The following is a 20,483-nucleotide window of genomic DNA, read 5'->3' as shown; positions in this document are numbered from 1 at the left end:
TAGCTGCCCTGATCGGAATCATACTCATTGCTTTCCTGTTTGCTTAACCTCGTACACAAACTCGTTGCGCCTTTACACTCCTTCATCCCCTTTGCGATCCAAACCAAATACAATATTGAGGAGCCAAGCGAGGGAACAGGTGGATGTGATAGAAGAGAAAATGGGAGACGTTTCTACGACGCTCCGCACTGGCATTAAGATATGTATGTAATTGGGAGCGGAAAAAAACACCCGAAAAGAAAAACTTAAAAACAAAAACTGCCCTCGTCCGTGGGGGCTCTCTCGGCGTCGTGTTCGTCTATCCATCGTAGATATGCGTGTGCATGTGGTGCATATATGCATCGGGCCTGTGCCGAACCAGTCGGTGGTGGACGAGCCTCTTTCTCTCTTCCTTCCCCTTGAACGCCAATGCTCGCAAAGGCAGACCGAATGCCCCATCATGTTCCCTGTTTCTCTTTGCCCGGACCAGAGTAGCAACTCTTCTAGCATTGCCCAGACCTGGGGGAAAGGGGTTCCCCGCCGGCGTAATCTAAAAAAAGGTCGATTTACCGAAAGCCATGGGTTGATGTTGTACAGTATCGAGTCGAACGTGTCATTACGAATCTTGGTTCACGGTTTGCTGGAATATGTTAGCGTACGGATTCCAGACATCATGTGAAGAGAGAAGACGGATCTCAGGTCGCTGAAGCTGTAGCGACACAAGAGAGGCACAAGAAAGAGAAGAAAACATACGACAAGCCAGTCCATTCCCTCATTCACACCGCTTCCGTCGACCGCCGAGCAAGCCATGATGCTCCAGTTCCGGTCCCGCAACTCCCCTAGGCGCAGAGCCTCGGAGATTTCGCCGGCCCCCTTGGCGCCCGGTTGATCCTGTTTGTTCGCAAAGACGAGCAGGGCAGCTTCCTTGAGTTCCTCCTCGTTGAGCATGGCTGCCAGCTCGTCGGCGGCGGTTTCCAGGCGGTCAATGTCGGTCGAGTCGACGACGAAGATGACGGCAGCGGTGTTGGCGTAGTAGCAGCGCCAGTATGGCCGGATGGACGTTTGCCCGCCTAGGTCCTATCGGGTGGTCAGTTTCCGAATGCCCAGGGAGACGAGTAGAGGGAGGGTGGAGACGCACCCAAACGTTAAAGTTGAGGTTCTTGTACGTTACGGACTCGACATTGAAGCCTATCGTCGGAATGGTCGTGACTACTTCGCCAATCTGCCCAGCGGCATGTCAGTCTCCAAGTTACAACCTTCCGAGTGCTAAAGCTCCAAGAACGCAGGGAAGCAGCATACCTTCAACCTATATAATAATGTAGTTTTTCCAGCATTGTCCTAACGGTAACCCCATCAGCAGCTGTTGCATAAAATCATCCCGACCTTTGGGGCCGAGGGGTACGCTTGGTGCAGGGAGACCGCCGGACAACCCGTGGGTAGATCCGTTCACGCACGTACCAGGCCGAGGATTAGAATTCTGATTTCTTTTTTGGCCCAGAGAAAGCCTGACAGCCATGACATGCCCGCGCCCATTTTGCTTGTTGTCTTAAGGGTTTAAAGGGGACGGAAGTCGGGGGTTCGTTTCGAGTCGGTTTAGAGATGGAGAGAAACGAGCGGAGGAGAGGTAACGAGTCGACAGATCTACGATCCTCCTTGGTATGCGACCCCGTTGAAGATGTGTCGTGATGGTCCAGTGAATGGCGGACCTCGTCGTTCGCGCTAAGAGTGCTTCGTTGTCCAGAATCAAGTGGAGATAAACACGACAGAGAGAAATATGGTAGAGGCTGACGGTGAGGGTATCGGTGGACGACTCAGCGCTGCTGTCGTACTCCTCTCTAATATACGCCGTGTTCGTCGGTCTGTTGTGGTAAAGGGAGTGTGGTTGTTGGTCAGAGGGAAACAAAGCCAACCTGCATGAAGCTCATGCCTTAGCAATAATAGGAGCTTCGGATTTTCAAGCATGCGCCCGGGAACCGGATTCTGGATTAATAAGCGACTTGCCACCTGGCGTTCAGGTGGTTCCTTTGCTTACATAAGACAAGTAGTCGTCTTTCATCAGGACGTTCCCTCGTCGCCCAGAAGATGTTCTCATTGTCCACCACTATATCCCATTACCCGGAACTCAATCAAGCCTTATGTAGTGGATATATCATAACGCCTGACATCGATCCAGAACAGTGTTGCACGTCACAGAAACTTGAAACTGGGCGTATAAACTTCGACAATGGAAGTTAGGTGGTGCAACACACCGTGTCACGCCTCGGCCTCAGACTGACCTGCTCCCCTGGCAGGTTAGACACCGAAGACTGCATAGCCTATAGTATATCTCTTGGTATCTGTCTGTAAAGTGTGATAGGAAGGATTGGACCGACCGCAGGAGATTCCGATGTCTTGTTGCTCGGTCTGTCACTTGTCGACTGACGTATTACCGTAAGGGTAGTTTGTCCCCACGATAGTGCGTACAGTGTACGTGACATCATTTAATACGGTAAAGACGGCTAACATATTCACGTGACCACCCAACGTCCACCCAATCAGAATTTCGATATCACGCAAGGGTTTCCAGGGCTCGCTAACCCCAAGATTGGTGGGCTGCCAGCGAAAACTCCATCCCGGTGTGAAATCTGCTACTCCAACGCAAGCCAGCCAAATCCGCATACCCATCTCGACAGACTGATCGCCAACAACAGTCAAAATGCCGGTATGTGCACATCCTGAAAGACACGACATTGTTATTTAGGCCCGGGTTTTTCATGTTAAACGGTTATTGGGGAGGGGCCACATTGCCCCCAGGAGGGAAAGTCATGGCGGGGGAATCGGTTGGGGCTGCACAGATGGCAAAAGAACATGATTCGAAAATCGAACAGTTATCGCTGACTTTTTTGTGTTCGTCGCATTGCAGAGCCACAAGTCTTTCCGTACCAAGCAGAAGCTGGCCAAGGCCCAGAAGCAGAACAGGCCTATTCCTCAATGGATCCGTCTCAGGACTGGTAACACCATCAGGTACGAGCACACGAAATCGCAGACCTAGCCGCACCGAACGAGCTCTCTTCCCGTCTTCATCGCATCCCCACGATTTTAGAATGCCCCAACGGTTAGGGCCATATGGCGAAAGCTGGGAGGACACGAGGCCGTCGATCATTACGTACTGGATCACGGCAATGAAGATGGGGACGAGGACTCGAACGGCCGGCTAGGGACGACCATGGGTCATGCCATGGCATTCACAGGAACATGAGAACATCTGACTGACGCTGGTGGGATTCCAGGTACAACGCCAAGAGACGGCATTGGCGCAAGACCAGCCTCAACATCTAAACGGAACAACCTATTTCTCTCAATACCCGATACCCTCCGCCGACTCGACTCATACTCTTGGGTCTTTCCACCCCTTCTTCCCGTCGTGGCAGCAACATTTTCACCGCAACTACGCCATTTCTCCTTCGAGGGAAAGACAATGCACGTTCTAGAAACGGAACACAGGGCGAACTGGGGAGGCGATGGTTGTTCGGTGATTGAGTCTCTGCTTGATATTTCTCTTTGACTCTCTTTCATGCGGAAGGGACCTTGGGAGCAGGGAGGACAATGGATGATTTTTTCCGGAGGGATGCCAGGCTAGGCTTCATGCATTGCGTCTTACGACAGTCTTAGGGAAAAGAATGCCAGAAATGGTTCTGATGTCATGAGAGACCGGTACAGTGGCTTCATGTGCTCTGTAAGAGATGTGTGTTGGTGTGATATGCGTAGCAGCACCTGCTCGAGTGCGCTTTAGCCGTCCCGTAAACACCGCCCATCGGTAAGACAAGTCAAATGCGGTTCAAGTTCGAAGGTGCTTGCGGCCAATGTAGTGTAATTTTCTCCTCTCCCAGCACGATCCAGCTACATGCAACAGGCTGTATAAAGGTGATAACACCATGCGTGGCTTACGATGCCCCGTGGATTAATACGCAGGCGGGTGGAGGGTGACTCAACTCTCTACCATTATGCGTGGAAGGCTGGAAGCTGTAAAGGTAACTATGCCGCAACAGGTCATCACTTCAAAGAAACATGTCGACTCTGCGAAAAATGAAAAGTCCAGCCAAGCTTAATGAATTCATAGCTCAAAGAGTCCTAGCAAGAACCAGCCCAATCTTCCGAAGCATAAAAACGAAAGATAAAAGCAAAAGCAAAAAGCCCAACGCCTATTTATGCATCAACCTGTTTGAAAGACTGGGGCCGACGCATGGTGTGATTGGCAATCCAAGCCAAGCCGAGCCGGCAGTCGCTGCTCGATGAACCATCGCTGGGATGCCTCTCTCGAGCAAGCACGTCACACGTTTCATTTATCTGTCTTCGGCCCACTCGTTCTCGCGACGAATCTGCTCCTCCTCTTCGGGCGTAAAGTCGTTGGTGATGTTGAACGTCTTGCGGATCTCCTCCGGGGACTTGCCCTTGATCATATTCGCGACAGTCTTACAGCCGACATCAAGGAGAGCTTTGATGTCTAGGTAATTCGCGGCCTGTCGGGGGAGACGTGTTAGCAAGGCAAGTTTGCCAAGATGACATGGGAAAAGAGCGCGGCGGGAGACAAAGACAACTTACAAGAATGATTTCGAAGAGCATTTCCTGATCGACTTGCATGAACTTCTGGTCCCACTCCTCGATTTCGGTAGTCTTCTTGCGAGAGTCGTTGTCATCGTCTTGGGTCTGAGGGGGGTCGTTGCGGTGATGCTCGCACCACTCTATCACCTTGCGCAGGACAGCCTCGTTGACCTGTAGAGGGGAGTGAATATTGGTTAGCACCGGACTGGTGACGAAGAAAACAACGCATCAGGCAATGGGGGGAGTGGGAAGAGGGTGGCGACGGCAGTGAGGGGATGGCGCAAAGCAAGTGGAGGCTGGCTTACGTTGGGAATAGGAATGGGGTTCTCGGCTGTGATGCCATCGTCGCCGATATCATCCATGAGGTTCTTGATCAAGACGGATCGTTCCGCAACCTGACGGTCGATCTCGATGATGGCCGAGTCATTGGACTGGACCCAAATCTTTCCAGCTGGCTTCATGTCGGTCATGGTTGTGGATGGTCGGAGGTGTCGTCGTAAGGCGGGGTTATGGAGATGGAAAATGGACTACTGTCGGACTTGGTACTGGTGCTCCCGTTGGGTGCGAGGAGGAAAAGATGGTTGAGAGAAAGCGATGCGTGATGTGAAGATAGTATGATCTGGTTGAAGGTTCGGACGTCCTCCGTGGTTTGGTTAGAGAAGGAAGTCAGGTGAAAGAATGGGAAGGCTGGCTCAAAATCGCGGCGAAGGTACGGTACGTTTCTTTAAGGCACGTTCCCTTAAGGTAGCCTTTGGTGGCGTGTGGACTGGGTTGATTGGTCAAGCTTGGTGCTTTTTGACGAATCAAATGGAAGGGGACGCCACGGTACGGAGTATGGTATATTATAAGGAAAGGAACCAACTTACCAGGAGTCTGTTGCGGATGGAAAAGAATGATATATCTTTGGTGCCTACGGGATTATATATAGTCTGGACAGAAGTGGTGATGGGTTGATGATTTGAGTGTGAATGGGAGAGCAGCCATTAGAGTCTTGAGAGGCGTTTTTGAGAAGAAATGGGTTATGTCGTGGCTTAACAGAAAAGTATGCCAGCAAAGTACCTGTACCTCTCTGCATCCATGAAAGACGGCGATTTCGGGCATTGATAAGGTACTTGTTACAACATCTCACTGCACATCATTGTTGGCTAGATACGTCATTGGTACAACAGTCCAGGCAACGACCCACGATTTTGGATTTCCCTCTCTACGGAATAGGCTGCAAGTCATTAAGAATACCTAGTTAAACCTTCTTTCTATACGACAGGCAGCCACCTCTTGTTGCGAATCCAGTTGCTACCAGTCCCCGCGAGTTGGGTGCAAAGCCTATCTACTTCGTACGTCAATCAGAGGAGTATCCTGCCAGATGGGAAAACGAAACCCGATCGAGTAGAAAAAGAGGGACGGAAGCAAGTTGCGCAGTCATTGAACGATGCTCACTTGATGGGAATAGTCTGCATGGACTCATACCAAATGTCCCATGTTTTTTTTAGGGTCTCCCGTCTGAGTAGATGGCGACAATCTTCTCATGTTTCTATTCTGGTAGGATACTCTTACAACGTAGAAACTCCATGGTTTGCATCACAGTATTTTGTACAAATACTTCATAGGATTCTGGGGCAATACCTACTTAGTAAGGGGGCTTGGTCGTGATACTATTCTCGAATCTTCCGAGAGAATGTAAAGAGTGACTTGGAGGTTATTAATAGGCAACGAAAATAAAACTGACAGGGGCTGGGAACTCGCGGGGAGTCAACAGGGACCCGGAGCGGCATGCACGACATTGAATTACATACAACGTACAACGTACTCCGTCTCCGTACCTTGCCTATCTCAGTAAACGGTGCATTCACTGGCTCCGAGTCCAACATTTTCCAGGCTCCGATGGCCTGTTAGGAAATTCCATTCCGCACTGCATTGGACGGGTTCGTTTGATACCTATGTGCCTACAATAGATAGAGTTGCTTTACGGTGATTATGACCGGCTGGAATGATGCCGCGGAATTACCGTCAATCACACTAGGTACCTGGCTACCAGATACCGAAAGTAGCTTCGGTGCTAGTCTCATGGGACCTATGCCCAATATGGCCTAGCGTCTCCAAACGGTCAGCCTGCGTTTCCAAATGATGACCAGGATTCTGACGAAGACCGCGACCAGCATCAGCAGAGCTCCTGATCTGTCCACGTTTCTTCCCGTCGCCGTCACCAGGGGTCAATACACAAGCACCAAGCCAAGCAGTCCGAGCTGGGTTGAGATCTGGGACATTGGAGATTATTCCCCATTTTCAAAACTGGTATTATTAATAACAAGAACGCGATCCCGTTGACTACCGGCAGGCCCTTCGGACACTCTCTCCCTTTCCATTCTCCATCAGCGTCCTGGTTGGGAAAAAAAAAAGAAATATTTCTTATATTCAGTTCTTTTTTCCCTTGACCCATCCCTTATCATCAGACACGTCTACTCTTTTGCATCTTTCTTCCCTCCTGCTCTTACCTGGGTCGCACGGGACCCTTGCGAGACAAAGACCATGCGTCTTTGCGCCTCGACGACCTTTATCTTCCGGCAGTTCCGTTCGAGTCGATTCCACGATCGCAGCAGCTCCCGGGTCGTCGCTTGACCTCCCTGTTTCTGCTCTTGTCTTGCACCGCGCGACCTCGAATCTCCGTATAAGGACAAGTCAAAGGTTCGCGACAATCTACGCCCGAGGGAAATGTGGCGACGGACCTACCTCTTCCTTCTCCTCGTCCGGCTGTGGTTCGCCTTGTCGCCCAGCTACCTCCATCCCGACGAGAACTTTCAAGGTCCTGAGGTCATTGCTGGTAAGCTTTTGCAGTTCTTTCATCTCCGACAAGCACTTGCGCACCTGTCTTTGTCGAGCCACTGACACTCTTCTTCCCCTTCCCGCAGGCCAAATCTTCAGCTACCCCGTTCGACACACATGGGAGTTCACCGGCGACAATCCGATCCGAAGCGTCTTTCCGCTATGGCCAGTATACGGGCTGCCCATGCTACTCCTGCGATGGCTCTGGATAGGGCACGGTAACGATGGCGACATTCCTCCCATCGCAGTCTTCTGGACCCTGCGCGTTCTCATGTTCGTGCTCAGCTTCGTCCTCGAGGACTGGGCTATCCACGAACTGGTCCACTCGCCCAGGCACCGCCGCGTCGCCGTTATGCTCGTCGCGTCGTCTTACGTTACCTGGACCTACCAGACGCATACATTCTCCAATGCCATTGAGACTCTCGTGGTCGCTTGGTCCTTGGTGTTGATCGAGCGCATTGTGGAAGATACGGTATGTCTACCATCTCTCCCTCCGGGGGGCTGGACACTCCCGTTGTCGTCGTGTGTGATGCAAATGCCGTGTCAATTATTGAAACCACACCACCCAAGTGCTTCGCGCTGACGTGCTTACTCTGGCAGCATAAACCGTCTCTCATAGCCTCGACTGTTCTCGGCGTCGTTGCCGTCTTTGGCATCTTTAATCGCATTACTTTCCCAGCGTTTTTGTTGATTCCTGGCATTCGTTTGATACCCCATTTCCTTCATAGGTTCGTGGAAAAGCAACTTCCTCTTTTCGCCCGACATGGGGGTCCCCGGACTTACGCTCTTCTGTAGACCCTCTTCGTTCGCCGTCATGGCATTGGCCGGTCTCATCACCGTGTTTGTTGCCGTGGCCGTGGATACAGCATTCTACGCACCCGAAGCTGTTTCCTTGACGGCTCTGTTCTCCCGACCCGTCATCACGCCTCTCAACAATCTCCGATACAATATCTCGCCCGAAAACCTCGCGGAACACGGGCTACACCCCTGGTATCAGCACCTCCTCTTCAATATCCCGCAGCTACTGGGTCCAGCGGCGCTGCTCCTCGTCGCACGACCTCATCTCTCGCTCCGCCTCTACTCGGCCATATCCGGCATCTTTGTGCTGTCCATATTCCAGCACCAAGAGGCGCGGTTTTTGCTGCCAACCGTACCGCTCATCTTGTCGTCGGTCCAGCTGCCGAGAAACCGCAAAATCATGCAGATATGGACGGTGGCATGGATCGTCTTCAACGCCGCCCTCGGCATCCTCATGGGCATCTACCACCAGGGCGGCATCGTCCCCGGCCAGGTCTTTATGAGCAACCAGCCCGACGCGACGCAGGCAATCTGGTGGAAGACGTACTCCCCGCCGATATGGCTGCTGAACGGAAAGAACGAGGTACTCACCACCCACGACGTCATGGGCTTGCCGGGCGAGCAGGTCCTCGAGCAGCTCACGGAGCTGGCCACGTGCGACTCGCCCCTCGACCGGCGGCGGAAGGAGTATCTGAAGGAGAAGCAGGGGACGTACCTGATCGCCCCAGCGTCGGCGACGTGGATCGACCCGTACCTGCCGAACAAGGGCCTGCAGGGGCTGCGCTTCCGCGAAGTGTGGCGGTACCAGCAGCATTTCAACCTGGATGACCTCGACTGGGGCGAGGACGGTGTCTGGAACACCCTCACGCGGGTCGTTGGGAGGAGGGGGCTCGTGGCATGGCGCGTGACCAAGAGTTGTGATAGACGGTGAGGAACAGCGAGGTAATGAAAAGACAAACATACAAATAGACACAGCGGTTCGAATAGTCTCTAATTTAATCATGAATACGCGAAACAAAGGCGGAAATCCAAAAGTGCTGGAGCGACTTGACACGTTGTAACCAGTGCAGTTTTGGGCGCCATGTCTTGCCTGGCCGAGTCAACGTGGCGCTGTCCCGCTGGCAGGAAGCCTACCTTGCCAGGACTCGGAGCAGATAAAATAAAACAAGACCAGGAGAGAATGCAGAGCGGGAATGGCCAACCGGATCCCTGGAACGGTCAAGCTTCTTCGCCAAGGCAAGACCCAGGATTCCTGTATCGCGATCGGCCTCTGATTGGAAGCCGAGGACCTGGGAGATCAAGGGTGCGTATAAGACGGATCAGTACGTTTCTGTTGTTCGTCATGTTGAGACAAGTTTGGTCGACGACCGAGTGCAATGATACCTAGGCCCAGTCATGAGAATGAAACATCTTGATTCATCGAATGTGATATCCCGGAATTCCTCGACGCCGAACCAACCGATCATGTCCATACCCCCTTTTTCTTGCGCCTAGTATGCCTGGAAATGCTCGTTGGCTAAAATATTCCCTTCCCCCAGCTCGATATGTCTCATTTCTTTGGTGATGGGCAGAAAATACACTCTCGTATGCTCATTGTCGAGCACCAGTTGCCTCCTTCGCTTGCTCCAGTTTGCTGTGCTGGTTCCCCATGCAGGACCCAAGCTTTCCTGCCGGAACCCCTTTTTTCCCAGTACCTCATCACCTTGTCGGCTCGGCCATTTCACAGCCGCCGTTTTGCTTGCCATGATGTGGATATGCCGCTTTCAGTTTCCCAAAGTGCTGCGCTGCACGTGCAGTCGACCGTGGACGATGCGGCTGAAGTGATGTCCAGAAAGTCACGTGTCCGTCCCAACGTCCATCTCTAGTCGGCACGGGTACCGCAAGGCATCTGAGGCCGTCTCAAATGATCGCGGCGGTGTCAAGTATTAGTTGTTGATTTTGCCGATTTCCGAGAAACACCAGGGTGTCATTATGCTCAGTCAGGCTCCTGTACAGAGGGGTGGTCCATAGTAAATCGTTTTCGCCCGTTAGATTGATATGATGTGCTTTATCCTCACTGACGGAGAGTAGGGTCAGAGGGAAACCAATATAATGTTGGTTGGATGGTGCGGAAACGCAGCGTAATGTTAGAGGCTGTAAAGAGGAAAAGAAAAATAAATGTTCGGCGCCAGAATCAGACGGAGTGAGATGACAGAGCGGGGACGAGAGCCGCACGGGATCGTAGCGACGGGAGAAATCGATTTTCCAAAAGACGGTGTAAGAACGAATCATTCTATGGCGTGGCTGGATGCATCATCGTGGCCGCTCTGGTTACCGTTGCCGTTGCCGTTGACAGCGTAGCCTGCACCGATGCCGATGGCGATGGCGGCGGCGATGGTCATGGCACCGCCGAGAAGCCATAGCCAGAACACCTTCTTCCGGACGCCGCAGATGCGGCTTGGCTCAATGACCCCCGTCCCGGCTTCGTAGTCTTCTCTGGCGCCGGGATACATCGTCGCAACGGTGCGTGCGAAGTTGGCCGGCGGCGGGCCGAGTTCGTGCGCTCCGACTGAGTCCGGTCAGGGCGAATCAGTGGTCTTCTCCCCGGCCAGCGGTTAGGAGGAGGTTGAGGGCTGGTTTTCGACAGGAGCTTGCAGTGACGACGGACAATCTGCCAAGACCGGCACTGACTGAAAGCCGGTAGAACCCAGGATACCGGCTTTTAAAGGCTTGGGAGCAAGCTTGGGCGACTATACGTTCCGTCGCTATATAGAAAGCCGGCTTGCTGGAAGAGGCGGAGGATGCCAACAGCGCCGGACAATTCCCCAAAACCGCTCTGAATGTCTCGTGCGACGATGGTCCCTTGCAGTTTGCGAGGGATCGCAGAGTGCACCACGTCGCAACGGAATGCGGGTCCCGCCGTGCGAGGTTTGTTTCTTCCCAGTTACAATGACCGGTGTGCGGGAAGAGTTTCCGTTCCCGAAGGTTACACGTGCAAAGGAAGAAACCGAAGACGAGCCGGAGGGGAGGAGGAGCGCGGCGCGTCGTGGGAATGACAATGGAGGGAGGCCGGTGGTGCCAGTATGGAGGAGGGATATCGTGAAGCAGGAAGGAAGTGCGGCGACTTCAAGAGGAGTAGGGGAAAGGGAGCAGTCCTGGTGTCGAGAGGAATCTGATGATAATCATTGGATTCATGAATCATGAGCTAGGGAGCATACAAACGAAACGCTATAGCTTTGATAGCGGCGAAAGATGAGGTGAAAAGAGCGGAGCTGGATGGCGCGAACGAGTTTGACCCAAGATCCAAAACCAAAACATGACCAAATGAACACCGGAGACAGGCCGAGTTGGACTCGGCCATAGGTAGACAGATGGGCAGAGTAGTAACCCAAGTGGAGTTTGATCGTGGGGACTCAGCCTCGTAAGAGATGGCCGAGACGTGGGATGACAAGGCCCATATATTGCTTTCGTGACCCAGAATAATTTTCCGTAAAAGACGGTTACTTTTGATGCAGCTGTGACGACGACAACTCGCGATACCTACTAAGTACTGACCAACTTGGACAACCCGGGAGCACTAGCCGGGAGCGGATCGTCCAGAGGGTTATCCTGTTCTGTTCATTCGTTGGATGGATGGCGGGAAGAAAAGAGAAGAGCAGAAGTAAGGCCGTAGATAGACCGAAGACCAGCGATCATTCATCAAACGGACAAATTGAAGCTGGGCCAGCCTCTACAACGTACACTTCCCCCCTGCGGCCGACCCTGGTGCCGTCGCATGCTTTAATGCTCGTGTCTAAAAGTGACAGATGTCTCGGCCCTGCTTCTCGAAACATTCATTAGTTGCGAGCACATGGCACGGATTGGTAGGTTGGATTGGGAAGAGGATCCAAGGGGGAGTCCCAAGGAGGGAGGTCCAAAAGAAAAGGAAAAGAAAAAGAAAAGAAAACTGGAGACACGGGTAATGAGCAGCTATTACCGCCGAGACGGATCGGCATCGCTAGCCTACTCAGTACGGCTACCGTTGTAAATACCCGGAGTTTGTACGGGTCTTGTGTCTATTACGTTGTAGGTACACTACCTACCTTACTAAGTAGGTACCTTAGTACACATCACGGAGTCACGAATTATCTGGTTAGTCAGCATTCCCTTCTCTACTCAGGCCTCGATGCTTCACCTTGTCGATCTGATAAGTCACTCCTTGTTGACTCTGCTTTTCGCTCCACTCAACGGATGGATACAATGTACCTACACGTGCATCGAGTTTTCATTCCGACGCAGAAGCGCAGTGGTACGTGTGGCGAATGCTCCAAGTATCCCGAGTCGTGCCCGGGTAGTATCACACCGCCTGGGCCAGTGAAGGGAAATCGAGTCCCGACGTCACCTAAGCTCTACAACGTACGTACGGCAGCAGTGACCCAGCGCCTGGCGGGTTGTAGTCTTTGAGTCAGACGAGACTGATGTGGGAACCTCTGCGATTCATGGCCATCGTCATCGCACCGCATCCGTTCGATTCTGGCCGACAGGCAGTTGGAAACCCATACGCTTGCCATGGCCGCAAGGAGGAGAGGAGAAAAAGCGAGACATTTCAGAACAACGACACAAGAGTGAAGAGGCATCTGACCACGTTGCTCGATTCGGAGCGGTGAGGAGATGCCAAGGACCCCCAAAGGTTCCTCTATGTCAGGAGGTCAGACTACGTAGGTAGGTCAAGGAATTTAAGAACGCTGTGGAGGTGTCTGGATAAGATGAGTGTTGCGCAAAGGTCGCTTCACAATATCGAATTCCAACCATTCTATCATGCGCAAGAGGCCTTGTTGATAATGATAAGGCTGGGTCTGCTAGGCACAGAATGCAGGGTTTCGAGAGATCCGAATCACCCCTGTCGCCGACCCGACCAGACCAGGACATCCCTCGGGACATCTCTACTATTGATACTGACCGCTTGTATGTCGGCAAGACATGGTCTAAAACCTTGCACATGGCCTTCCTCAGACAGCATCATTGACATGATCAGAGTCTACACAAAGTGCGTGGAATAATAGTCTTGTATTGGAGGACTTTTTATGGTCTTGCCACTAATCCCCACACGGGCACTTCCATGTGGTCGTCCTGGTCCCTTGTTCCGTTCGTTCTCAGACGCAAATCCAAGACCTACTCAGTAAAGAGTTCCAATCACAAGCGCACTACACCACAGCGCCCACAACGTCCGCACTTAGTACAGACGCTTGGGGGGAGACATGGAAGCCTTGATGGTCAAGCTTCCAACGTTCTGCCAGCCCTTCTTCAGCAGAGAGACGAGGTAGTTGATGGCCAACATGATGTTGCCGACAAGCTGCTCCTGCTCCATGCCAACGTTGCCGACAGCGACAGCCATGCACAGCACCTTCTTCAGCTGGAACTTGATGGTCGACTTGACCTCGGTGATCTTGTCGCCGAGGTTGTCGGCGTGCGAGACGGGGGTGGGGAACTTGCCGGCTGCACACGAGACGGTCAGTATGCCATAACAAAGCTTCCCTGCCCACGGAAGGGCAAGCGAAGAATGGGAAAACTCACCCTTGGAAAGGCCGGGTCCGAGGAGACGAGGAATCTGCTTGATCAGAGAGTCGGAGGCGATAAAGGCATCGTACTTGCGAGCCAGCTTCTTGATGAGCTTCTTGTTCTTGTTCAGCTTCTTCAGGTCGTCGGCCGACATGGCGTCGACGCCGCCGTGCTTGGCACGGTCGATATCGTGCTGGTCACCGAGAATGCAGATGCTCATGTTGGGCCGGGGCACGACCGGCAGGCGGATGGTGCCGGAGAAACGCTTGTCACGCTGAGGGTCATAGTTCTTGAGGCCGATCTGCAGCTCGACCGACTCGAGAAAGTTGCGCTTCTTGGTCTCGTTGGAGTACTCCAGGAGCTCGCTGACCTGGGTACGGACGTTGGAAACCGTGATCTCTATGATGTCTCTGTTAGACGCCGGACGAAAGGTGTCCTTACAGGACCAATAGTAACACAATTCCGCACTTACTCGACATCTTGATGATATCTCCCAGAAATCTGGTAGCACGGTTTAGATGTAGATTTGGAGTGAGAAAAAGTGTTGATGTCGGAGAGGACGATGTAGGGCGGGCGGTCACTGGAATAATAATATAGTGGGGGTTTCATAGGGTTTTTTTGCGCCGGTGTGGGGAGTCACGTGGCCTTCTTCCCGCTTGGTTAGGAAAAATGACACTGCTTAGGTAAGGATTTATTCGTGCACACTGTGCTCCACGGAGTACTTGGGCTGAGTAAGTACTCCGGTACCTCTAGCAAACGCCGCTCTCCACAACGAGACGGGACTCCATGATCGTGGAAATTTGCGCTCAATACAGGGACATCAAGAGCCTGGCAGCCTGTGATTCATCGCTGCGTATTGGAACGTCTCCTTAAATGAAGGACCTCCATCCGCACCATACGCCGCCAAGTCAATAAATACTACCCAAACGGCTCATTTAGACCCTTGGTAGTGTCAAACTACCAACGGCCCGTCGTCTAAGTGGCAGTTTTATTCTCATCTCCGCCATGGATAAAAACGTCGAGAAGCCGGTCCATGAAAACTTCCGCTATCCCGGGGACCTTGTCAGATGGGTCGAGGGACAGCCAGAAGATACCCTGGTTCCGTCAGTCTCTTCCATGGCACCGTGCCACATATTTGCCTGTCCCTAGGTCGCCATGCATTCACTAATTCTGGTTAAAACAGCACGGCCCAGAGCATATTCGATGACCTTTTAGCTAGGTCATCTAATTTCAAAGAATCCAAGGGCTCTTCGGGGGGCTCGTACTGCCAGAAGCTTTGCGGGTTCGTCGAGAATTGCGCTCAGTCCAAGGTGCCCCAGCTCCGGGCATGGGCTTTCTCCCGGGAACCGAGTGTAAGGCTCTTCAACTTCTACATAGAGTGGAACGAGGTCGAGCAACACCGATCTATGAAGCTTGTTCTAGACATACTCCCCCTTCTCATCAAGAAGAACCCAGATGCCGTGACAGCTAGCTCCGTCAAGGCGGCCATCTTGGATACGTTAATATCCATTGTCGGCCGCAAATCCACCAAGCCCCTGGTAAAGTCGTCCTTTAAGGCGCTGGATCAGTTGACCGGGAAATCACTCTTCACCGTCGAGGACATTGCGGCGAGCTACCGTCGCGTTCACTCCCCGAACCAATGGGACTCCGAACTCGATCTGTGGAGTGACGTGGTGGCCCAGCTCTTCAGTCGAATGGCCGCCTGGTACATGCGCGCCGTCGCCGGAAAGTTCATCGTGACGGTATATCAAGCATTGCGCCAGGCACCGCCGGGGACTCTGATCGACAAGGACGGCAAAGACGAAGGGTTCTTGACGGAAATATGGCTGCAGTGGCTTCAAGACGCCCTTGCCGTGGAACCGTCTCTTGTCGACGGCATGAAGAATTACATCTTTCTGCCCCTCTTCAAAGAGGACCGCGTAGACTCCCTGCGGTTCCTGACACACTTGAAGGAGATTGACCCCGTCTCTGCAGCGACAGGAAGCGATATTGATCCCCAAGCTTCTCTTCACTTTGCAGCTCTTGAAATCGGCAAGAAAGTCGGCATCGTGGACGAGCCTGGTTCGTTTAACCTCCTTTGATCCGCAAAACCATGTGTTTCCCCATCAAGCTGACTGGCTGTTAGATAATGCTCCCCCACAAGGGAAAGCGTCGGTTGTCATCGAGGAGGCCATGCTGCACCGCGTTCTGTCTCACCCATCCACTGAAGTGCGGACCCTCGCACTATCGCTCATCACGTCCTCCAACTCCACGACCAGGCCATTTTCTGGCACGTCTTTACTACTCCTCAAGGCATATCTTCCCCATCACTTCTCCGACCCTAGCCCTAGGTTCCGGATGGATCTTCTTGGCAGGGTGAAGGTCATGTATAGACGTGTTCGGGGTGCCATTTCCGTCATCCAACGGGCTATCCAGAAAGCCGATGCGAAGGTCTCAAGCTCATCCGCACAGGCTCCGAAGCAAAAGGCCGGCTTATCTACCGAGATCACAAGGGCATGGTCCATTGATAAATTACAGCTGTCGTTGAGGCAACACAAGGAATTCCTCCACTGGTTTCTCGAATTCTTGACGTCTGAGCTAACACCCACGGCGTCATATCAGCGCCACTGCTCGATCCTCAAAGCGACGCTGCTTGTACTCAAGTTAGAGCTAGATGATTCCAAGCCATGGGAGACGGACGAGGATAATGTTCCGTTCGTCGCCTTTTTTGATGCCACATGGATCCGAGCGGTTCTAGATCGCGTCATAGATGATTTTGAAGACGTCAGGCAGACCAGTACTGATATTCTGAAGTTCATCTTTTCAGATGGGCGGTTCGGAAACATTGCCGGGCCAGAGGGCATCTCTGTCGTCATTGGCGACTTCTTGGCGCGAGCAGAGGGCCTTTCCACGAAAACGGGCCGAGCTGACCATGCTGATGGCGTGGCGAGGTCTTATGAGCTCCTCTGCCGACTCCGCCAGGGACAAAGCGAGCGCCTGCTTGTCGTGTCCGGGCTGGTAGATCGGCTTGAGAGCAAACTCTCCCTTGCAGAGCTTGACTTAGGACGAGCTGTCTTGGAAGCACCAACGCATGACACCTTTGCCTCTCTCTGGTAAGTCTGGGACCCCTGGAACTGCAAGTCAACACGCCAGCTCATAAGTATCCAGCCACGTGTGGCAAGTCGTCATAGAGACGGAATCATCCGAAGACGACGCCGAGAAGTTGAGGAGTCTTCAGACTCGGATTGTAAATTGCTGTCAGCGCGTATGGACTGTCGTGAGACACGTGCTCTGTGACGATTCCCCCGAGGGCCATCTGCCCCAGGAGCTCGAAGAGGTAGATGGCCTTGACACGAAGGACGTGCTCAGCTATAGTTTCCGAGCTATCCATGAGTCCAGGTACGATGCCCCTGGGAATCTTCATATTGTGTGACCTGACCTGACGGTCGCTTAGCAATCTTATGCGCGCGATGATCTTACCCCTGAAACCCAAAGCAGGAGGGTGGACATTCAGACCTTCGGTTGATACTTTCGCCGCCATTGGCTTCTTGACCTTCGAGCAACTGACGTACCTGCGACACCGCGGTGCTTTCACGACGGTATCCTTGACGTTTGCAACGTGCTGCCAGTTGGTGAAGCATTTATCTTCTACGCCAACCGGATGTCCAGCCAACCAAACTCTGCTAGACGTCTGGTACGAAGTAAGCAACGGGCCCCGTGCTCTCACTTCCCTGATGCCTCTTCTGACAATTATTGCAGGGCAGTCTGAAATGCATTCTTACTCACGCTTCCACGACTCGAAGATCGGCCGGCATCCCTGCCATGGTCACCGGTATCCTCTCGGCCAACGACAAGTCTCCATCCTTTGAAAAGGTTATTGCAGACTTGGTCCAAATCGCTCGCAAGGGGACCCGTGTGTCGGAGACAGACGGTTCCAACCTGCCCCAGGTTCATGCTCTCAACTGCCTGAAGGATATTTTCAAGAGTTCTCAACTATCACAGCTCGGCAAAACCGAGTCGCACATCCCCCAGTGCCTTGAACTTGCTGCTGGGTGCATGAAGTCGGAAGTGTGAGTTCCTGTTCCTGTTCCCGCCGTTCTGTTCGTCAAAGATGCTAGCCGGGGCAAATGTGCTGACTGGTCCCGTTTTTTTCAGTTGGGCAATACGCAACAGCGGATTGCTGCTCTTGCGAAGTCTCATCGACAACCTTCTGGGTACCCACGAAAGCAAGTCGATGATGGATGCCGGATGGGATGGCAAGGCGGCGAAGATCCATTATCGTAGATACCCGGTGCTCCCGGTCGTTCTCCTGAACCTCCTTAGATCGGGCAGAGGCGCCATGGAGCCTAGCACGGGAACCATAGCGGCCGAAGCCGTATTCCCCGCTCTAGACATCATTCGACGCGCCGGCCCTCCCGAGACAGCACGGGATGAGCTGTATCATCTCATCTCCGAGTACCTCGGGAGTTCCGTATGGCATGTTCGGGAGATGGCGGCGCGGGCTTTGTGCTCCTTCCTCCTCCACGACGATTGGGTTCAAGCGCTGCGAGGAATCGTCAATGCCCGGGGAGAGAGCAGGGCCTCCCTAGCGAACCGGCTCCACGGGGTTCTCCTGACCATCAAATACGTCTTCGACAGGCTGACAAATGTAATGCCCGACTTGGCGCGCAGTAAGTTGGCCTTCAATGCCCATAATGTCATGGGATTCTATCCGGCTGACTCTAAACCTCAACTTCTTAAGGAGACGTATCTCACTTACTGGATCTTCTCGTCGAGCTCTACGATGATAACCCTGGACTCTTTCTTCGTTGTCCCGACATTCACGCCGCTTATGCGGAGATCCTGAACCTTGTGTCCGGGGCCAAGGACGACACCCAAGTCTCGGCCATTGACACAGACAACTCCGAAAGGGAGACCGAAGTGGAATCCCCAGCGAAGAACCCTGCTCGCGGTGCACTTTTGGACAACCAGCTCGCCGTTCAGAAAGTATACCAATCACGAGACACAGGGAACATCGAGCAACTTACCTTGGAAGCGCTCGCCACAGCATCATCGAGTCCAGAGGCAACTGTCAGTATGCTGGAGGCGATTCCGACGGTGTATGACGGAGAGGTCGACCCCAAGGTTGCCGCGAGGCTCTGTCACCTGTTGGTTGCGGTATGCCATGGGACACATTCCCCAGAACCGCGTGCGGTGGCGATAGAGAACCTTGCCGATATGATGGACACCCTCGCCCAGCGCGGCCAACTACATTCCATCCCCTCCGCGTCCGATTTGGAAAAACTGTGGACTGGCAGTTTGGAACGGCCGATGAATCCCAGCCTATCCAACGCCATTATTCGTCTAAGCGGATGCATCATGGCAACGACTGTTTCGAGGCAGAACCCAAGCGGCGAGGGCTGCACGTCCCTTGACCTCACTAACTGGAGTGCCATGATTGCAGACGCTGGCCACGAAGATCAGGTACAACCCCTCCCGTCTTTCTATCATCCCGCTCTCGTCTGCTTCCCCCCTGGCTAATTTCTTTTGCGTTTCTTTCACAGCCATTCGACACCCGGTTCGCAGCGGCGCAATCACTCAAGTCTTTCTTAGCGGGTCCCTTGCCCGTCTCCCCGACCGACGACCAGTCCTACCTCCCCGTGCTCATAGTCCTCTACGACGCCCTCAATGACGACGACGACGAAGTGCGCGACATGGCCGCGGAAGCCGCCCGGCCCCTGCTGTCCAACGCCAACCTCATCCCCCTCGAAGCCGCCGACCGTCTTCTCTCCCTGCTCACCTCGTCCTTTGGCCACGTCCCCGCGTTCCGCGCACTCGTGGCGAGCCGCATCGCAGGCTCAATATCAGCAGCAGAGGGCGGAGGAGTAGGAGCCTGGGAAAGCATCTCCTCGCCAGACAAGGCGTCGTCCTTTTGGACGCCGGCCCCCGACCAGCTCGCAGCGGCACTCCAGTTTGACGACGCTCTTTTCGCGAAAGAGGAACAGAACCTCTACATCGACGAGGTCCGCGAATCGCGCCGCTGGACCGCCGTCTTCGTATCCCTCCCCCGTTCGGAGGACGCTGTGGTTGCAGGAATCGATCGCGCCCTGGAGGAATGGACCGTCGCTGGATTGGCCGCTATTCTGGACCACACGGCGCAACATCACGATGGAGCGCTGGGGTGGACGTCGCTCCCGGCTGCGTATGCTGTTTGCGCTCGCGTGTTCCTGTCCGCCGTGGCCCTGGTCAAGACTGGTGTCGGCGTGGACGGGACGGGAGCCAGAGGCGGTATTGCGGGTCAGCTGGAGACACTGAAAGAAGTCGGTGCCAGACAGGGACTTCATGGGCTGCTCCTCAAGCTCTTGCAAACGTAGCAGCCCTTGTGTGAGCCTAAATTCATCACGCCTTTCACGGGAGGAACTGGGTCAGGGTCTGGAGTTTGACGTTGGTCGTATTTAGGGGGATAAACGACAGATACCATAGACAGCCAGGGGCTATGAAACTTTAGTGGTTACCCGTAAGACGGTACGAACTTGACATACGGTGGTCTTCTAGTTGCAAACCAGGACTTTCGACGGCGCGAGAAAGCGGGATGCGATCACGACTAAAGCTATTGATTACTGTTCTCTGCTATTGTCGTCGTCGTTCCTTGGTGAGTTGATAAGCAGATTGAGGTACGTACCTGACAGATACCAAGGACAGCTGCGACCACCTGTGTGCAGTTCCACCAATTCTCATCCTAGGTACGTACTTATGTACATGTAGGTACTTATAAGGTACCTGCAGGTACGTACTATACCGTACCGGTACCGAAAAGGTGATGGCAACGT

The 20,483-nt window shown here is 53.4% G+C and overlaps 6 protein-coding genes across 6 annotated transcripts; 3 read left to right on the top strand and 3 right to left on the bottom strand.

Moving 5' to 3' along the window:
* Positions 1-127: 127 nt before the first annotated feature.
* ACRALDRAFT_1044731 (uncharacterized protein) lies at positions 128-1,874 on the bottom strand. Its single transcript, XM_071015367.1, has 5 exons — positions 1,438-1,874; positions 1,279-1,317; positions 1,118-1,201; positions 733-1,056; positions 128-619 (listed from the first exon to the last, which is right to left on the bottom strand). The coding sequence occupies exons 1-5, from the start codon at positions 1,510-1,512 to the stop codon at positions 596-598; spliced, it is 546 nt and encodes a 181-aa protein (XP_070871726.1). The 5' UTR covers positions 1,513-1,874; the 3' UTR covers positions 128-595.
* Positions 1,875-2,560: 686 nt separating this feature from the next.
* ACRALDRAFT_1065763 (60S ribosomal protein eL39) lies at positions 2,561-3,820 on the top strand. Its single transcript, XM_071017213.1, has 3 exons — positions 2,561-2,680; positions 2,882-2,982; positions 3,249-3,820. Exons 1-3 carry the CDS (start codon positions 2,675-2,677, stop codon positions 3,295-3,297), a joined length of 156 nt encoding a protein of 51 aa, XP_070871725.1. The 5' UTR covers positions 2,561-2,674; the 3' UTR covers positions 3,298-3,820.
* A 28-nt stretch (positions 3,821-3,848) lies between these two features.
* ACRALDRAFT_1052481 (uncharacterized protein) lies at positions 3,849-5,364 on the bottom strand. Its single transcript, XM_071015732.1, has 3 exons — positions 4,866-5,364; positions 4,561-4,731; positions 3,849-4,478 (listed from the first exon to the last, which is right to left on the bottom strand). The coding sequence occupies exons 1-3, from the start codon at positions 5,028-5,030 to the stop codon at positions 4,302-4,304; spliced, it is 513 nt and encodes a 170-aa protein (XP_070871724.1). The 5' UTR covers positions 5,031-5,364; the 3' UTR covers positions 3,849-4,301.
* Positions 5,365-7,269: 1,905 nt separating this feature from the next.
* On the top strand, positions 7,270-9,109 carry ACRALDRAFT_2029863 (glycosyltransferase family 22 protein; the record flags this gene model as incomplete). The annotated part of the gene is made up of 4 exons (XM_071020623.1): positions 7,270-7,378; positions 7,467-7,852; positions 7,981-8,108; positions 8,176-9,109. 4 exons carry the CDS (start codon positions 7,270-7,272, stop codon positions 9,107-9,109), a joined length of 1,557 nt encoding a protein of 518 aa, XP_070871723.1.
* A 3,770-nt stretch (positions 9,110-12,879) lies between these two features.
* ACRALDRAFT_1044720 (60S ribosomal protein uL1) lies at positions 12,880-14,277 on the bottom strand. Its single transcript, XM_071015366.1, has 3 exons — positions 14,168-14,277; positions 13,711-14,094; positions 12,880-13,632 (listed from the first exon to the last, which is right to left on the bottom strand). The coding sequence occupies exons 1-3, from the start codon at positions 14,172-14,174 to the stop codon at positions 13,370-13,372; spliced, it is 654 nt and encodes a 217-aa protein (XP_070871722.1). The 5' UTR covers positions 14,175-14,277; the 3' UTR covers positions 12,880-13,369.
* A 423-nt stretch (positions 14,278-14,700) lies between these two features.
* On the top strand, positions 14,701-20,190 carry ACRALDRAFT_1077852 (uncharacterized protein; the record flags this gene model as incomplete). The annotated part of the gene is made up of 10 exons (XM_071018695.1): positions 14,701-14,798; positions 14,879-15,756; positions 15,821-16,787; positions 17,129-17,375; positions 17,434-17,744; positions 17,830-18,344; positions 18,416-19,137; positions 19,218-19,538; positions 19,608-19,898; positions 20,137-20,190. 10 exons carry the CDS (start codon positions 14,701-14,703, stop codon positions 20,188-20,190), a joined length of 4,404 nt encoding a protein of 1,467 aa, XP_070871721.1.
* Positions 20,191-20,483: the final 293 nt, after the last annotated feature.

The sequence above is a fragment of the Sodiomyces alcalophilus genome (assembly GCF_042370955.1).
Source record: "Sodiomyces alcalophilus JCM 7366 unplaced genomic scaffold ACRALscaffold_8, whole genome shotgun sequence".
NCBI classification, from domain to species: Eukaryota; Fungi; Ascomycota; class Sordariomycetes; order Glomerellales; family Plectosphaerellaceae; genus Sodiomyces; species Sodiomyces alcalophilus.
Note: the sequence above shows the minus strand (reverse complement) of the source record. Positions and strands in the feature narration are given on the sequence as shown.

Bases quoted from the DNA above. Each gene is read 5' to 3' on its own strand.
- ACRALDRAFT_1044720 (XM_071015366.1), bottom strand. The intron at 13,633-13,710 runs GTGAGTTTTCCC...TCTCGTGTGCAG, and splicing joins CGGACCCGGCCTTTCCAAGG to CCGGCAAGTTCCCCACCCCC.
- ACRALDRAFT_1065763 (XM_071017213.1), top strand. The intron at 2,983-3,248 runs GTACGAGCACAC...GTGGGATTCCAG, and splicing joins AGGACTGGTAACACCATCAG to GTACAACGCCAAGAGACGGC.
- ACRALDRAFT_1044731 (XM_071015367.1), bottom strand. From the start codon at position 1,512: ATGGGCGCGGGCATGTCATGGCTGTCAGGCTTTCTCTGGGCCAAAAAA. The intron at 1,202-1,278 runs GTATGCTGCTTC...GCCGCTGGGCAG, and splicing joins CATTATTATATAGGTTGAAG to ATTGGCGAAGTAGTCACGAC. The intron at 620-732 runs GTATGTTTTCTT...AACATATTCCAG, and splicing joins AGGGAATGGACTGGCTTGTC to CAAACCGTGAACCAAGATTC.
- ACRALDRAFT_1052481 (XM_071015732.1), bottom strand. From the start codon at position 5,030: ATGACCGACATGAAGCCAGCTGGAAAGATTTGGGTCCAGTCCAATGAC. The intron at 4,732-4,865 runs GTAAGCCAGCCT...TCCCCTCTACAG, and splicing joins ACCCCATTCCTATTCCCAAC to GTCAACGAGGCTGTCCTGCG. The intron at 4,479-4,560 runs GTAAGTTGTCTT...CTCCCCCGACAG, and splicing joins TGCTCTTCGAAATCATTCTT to GCCGCGAATTACCTAGACAT.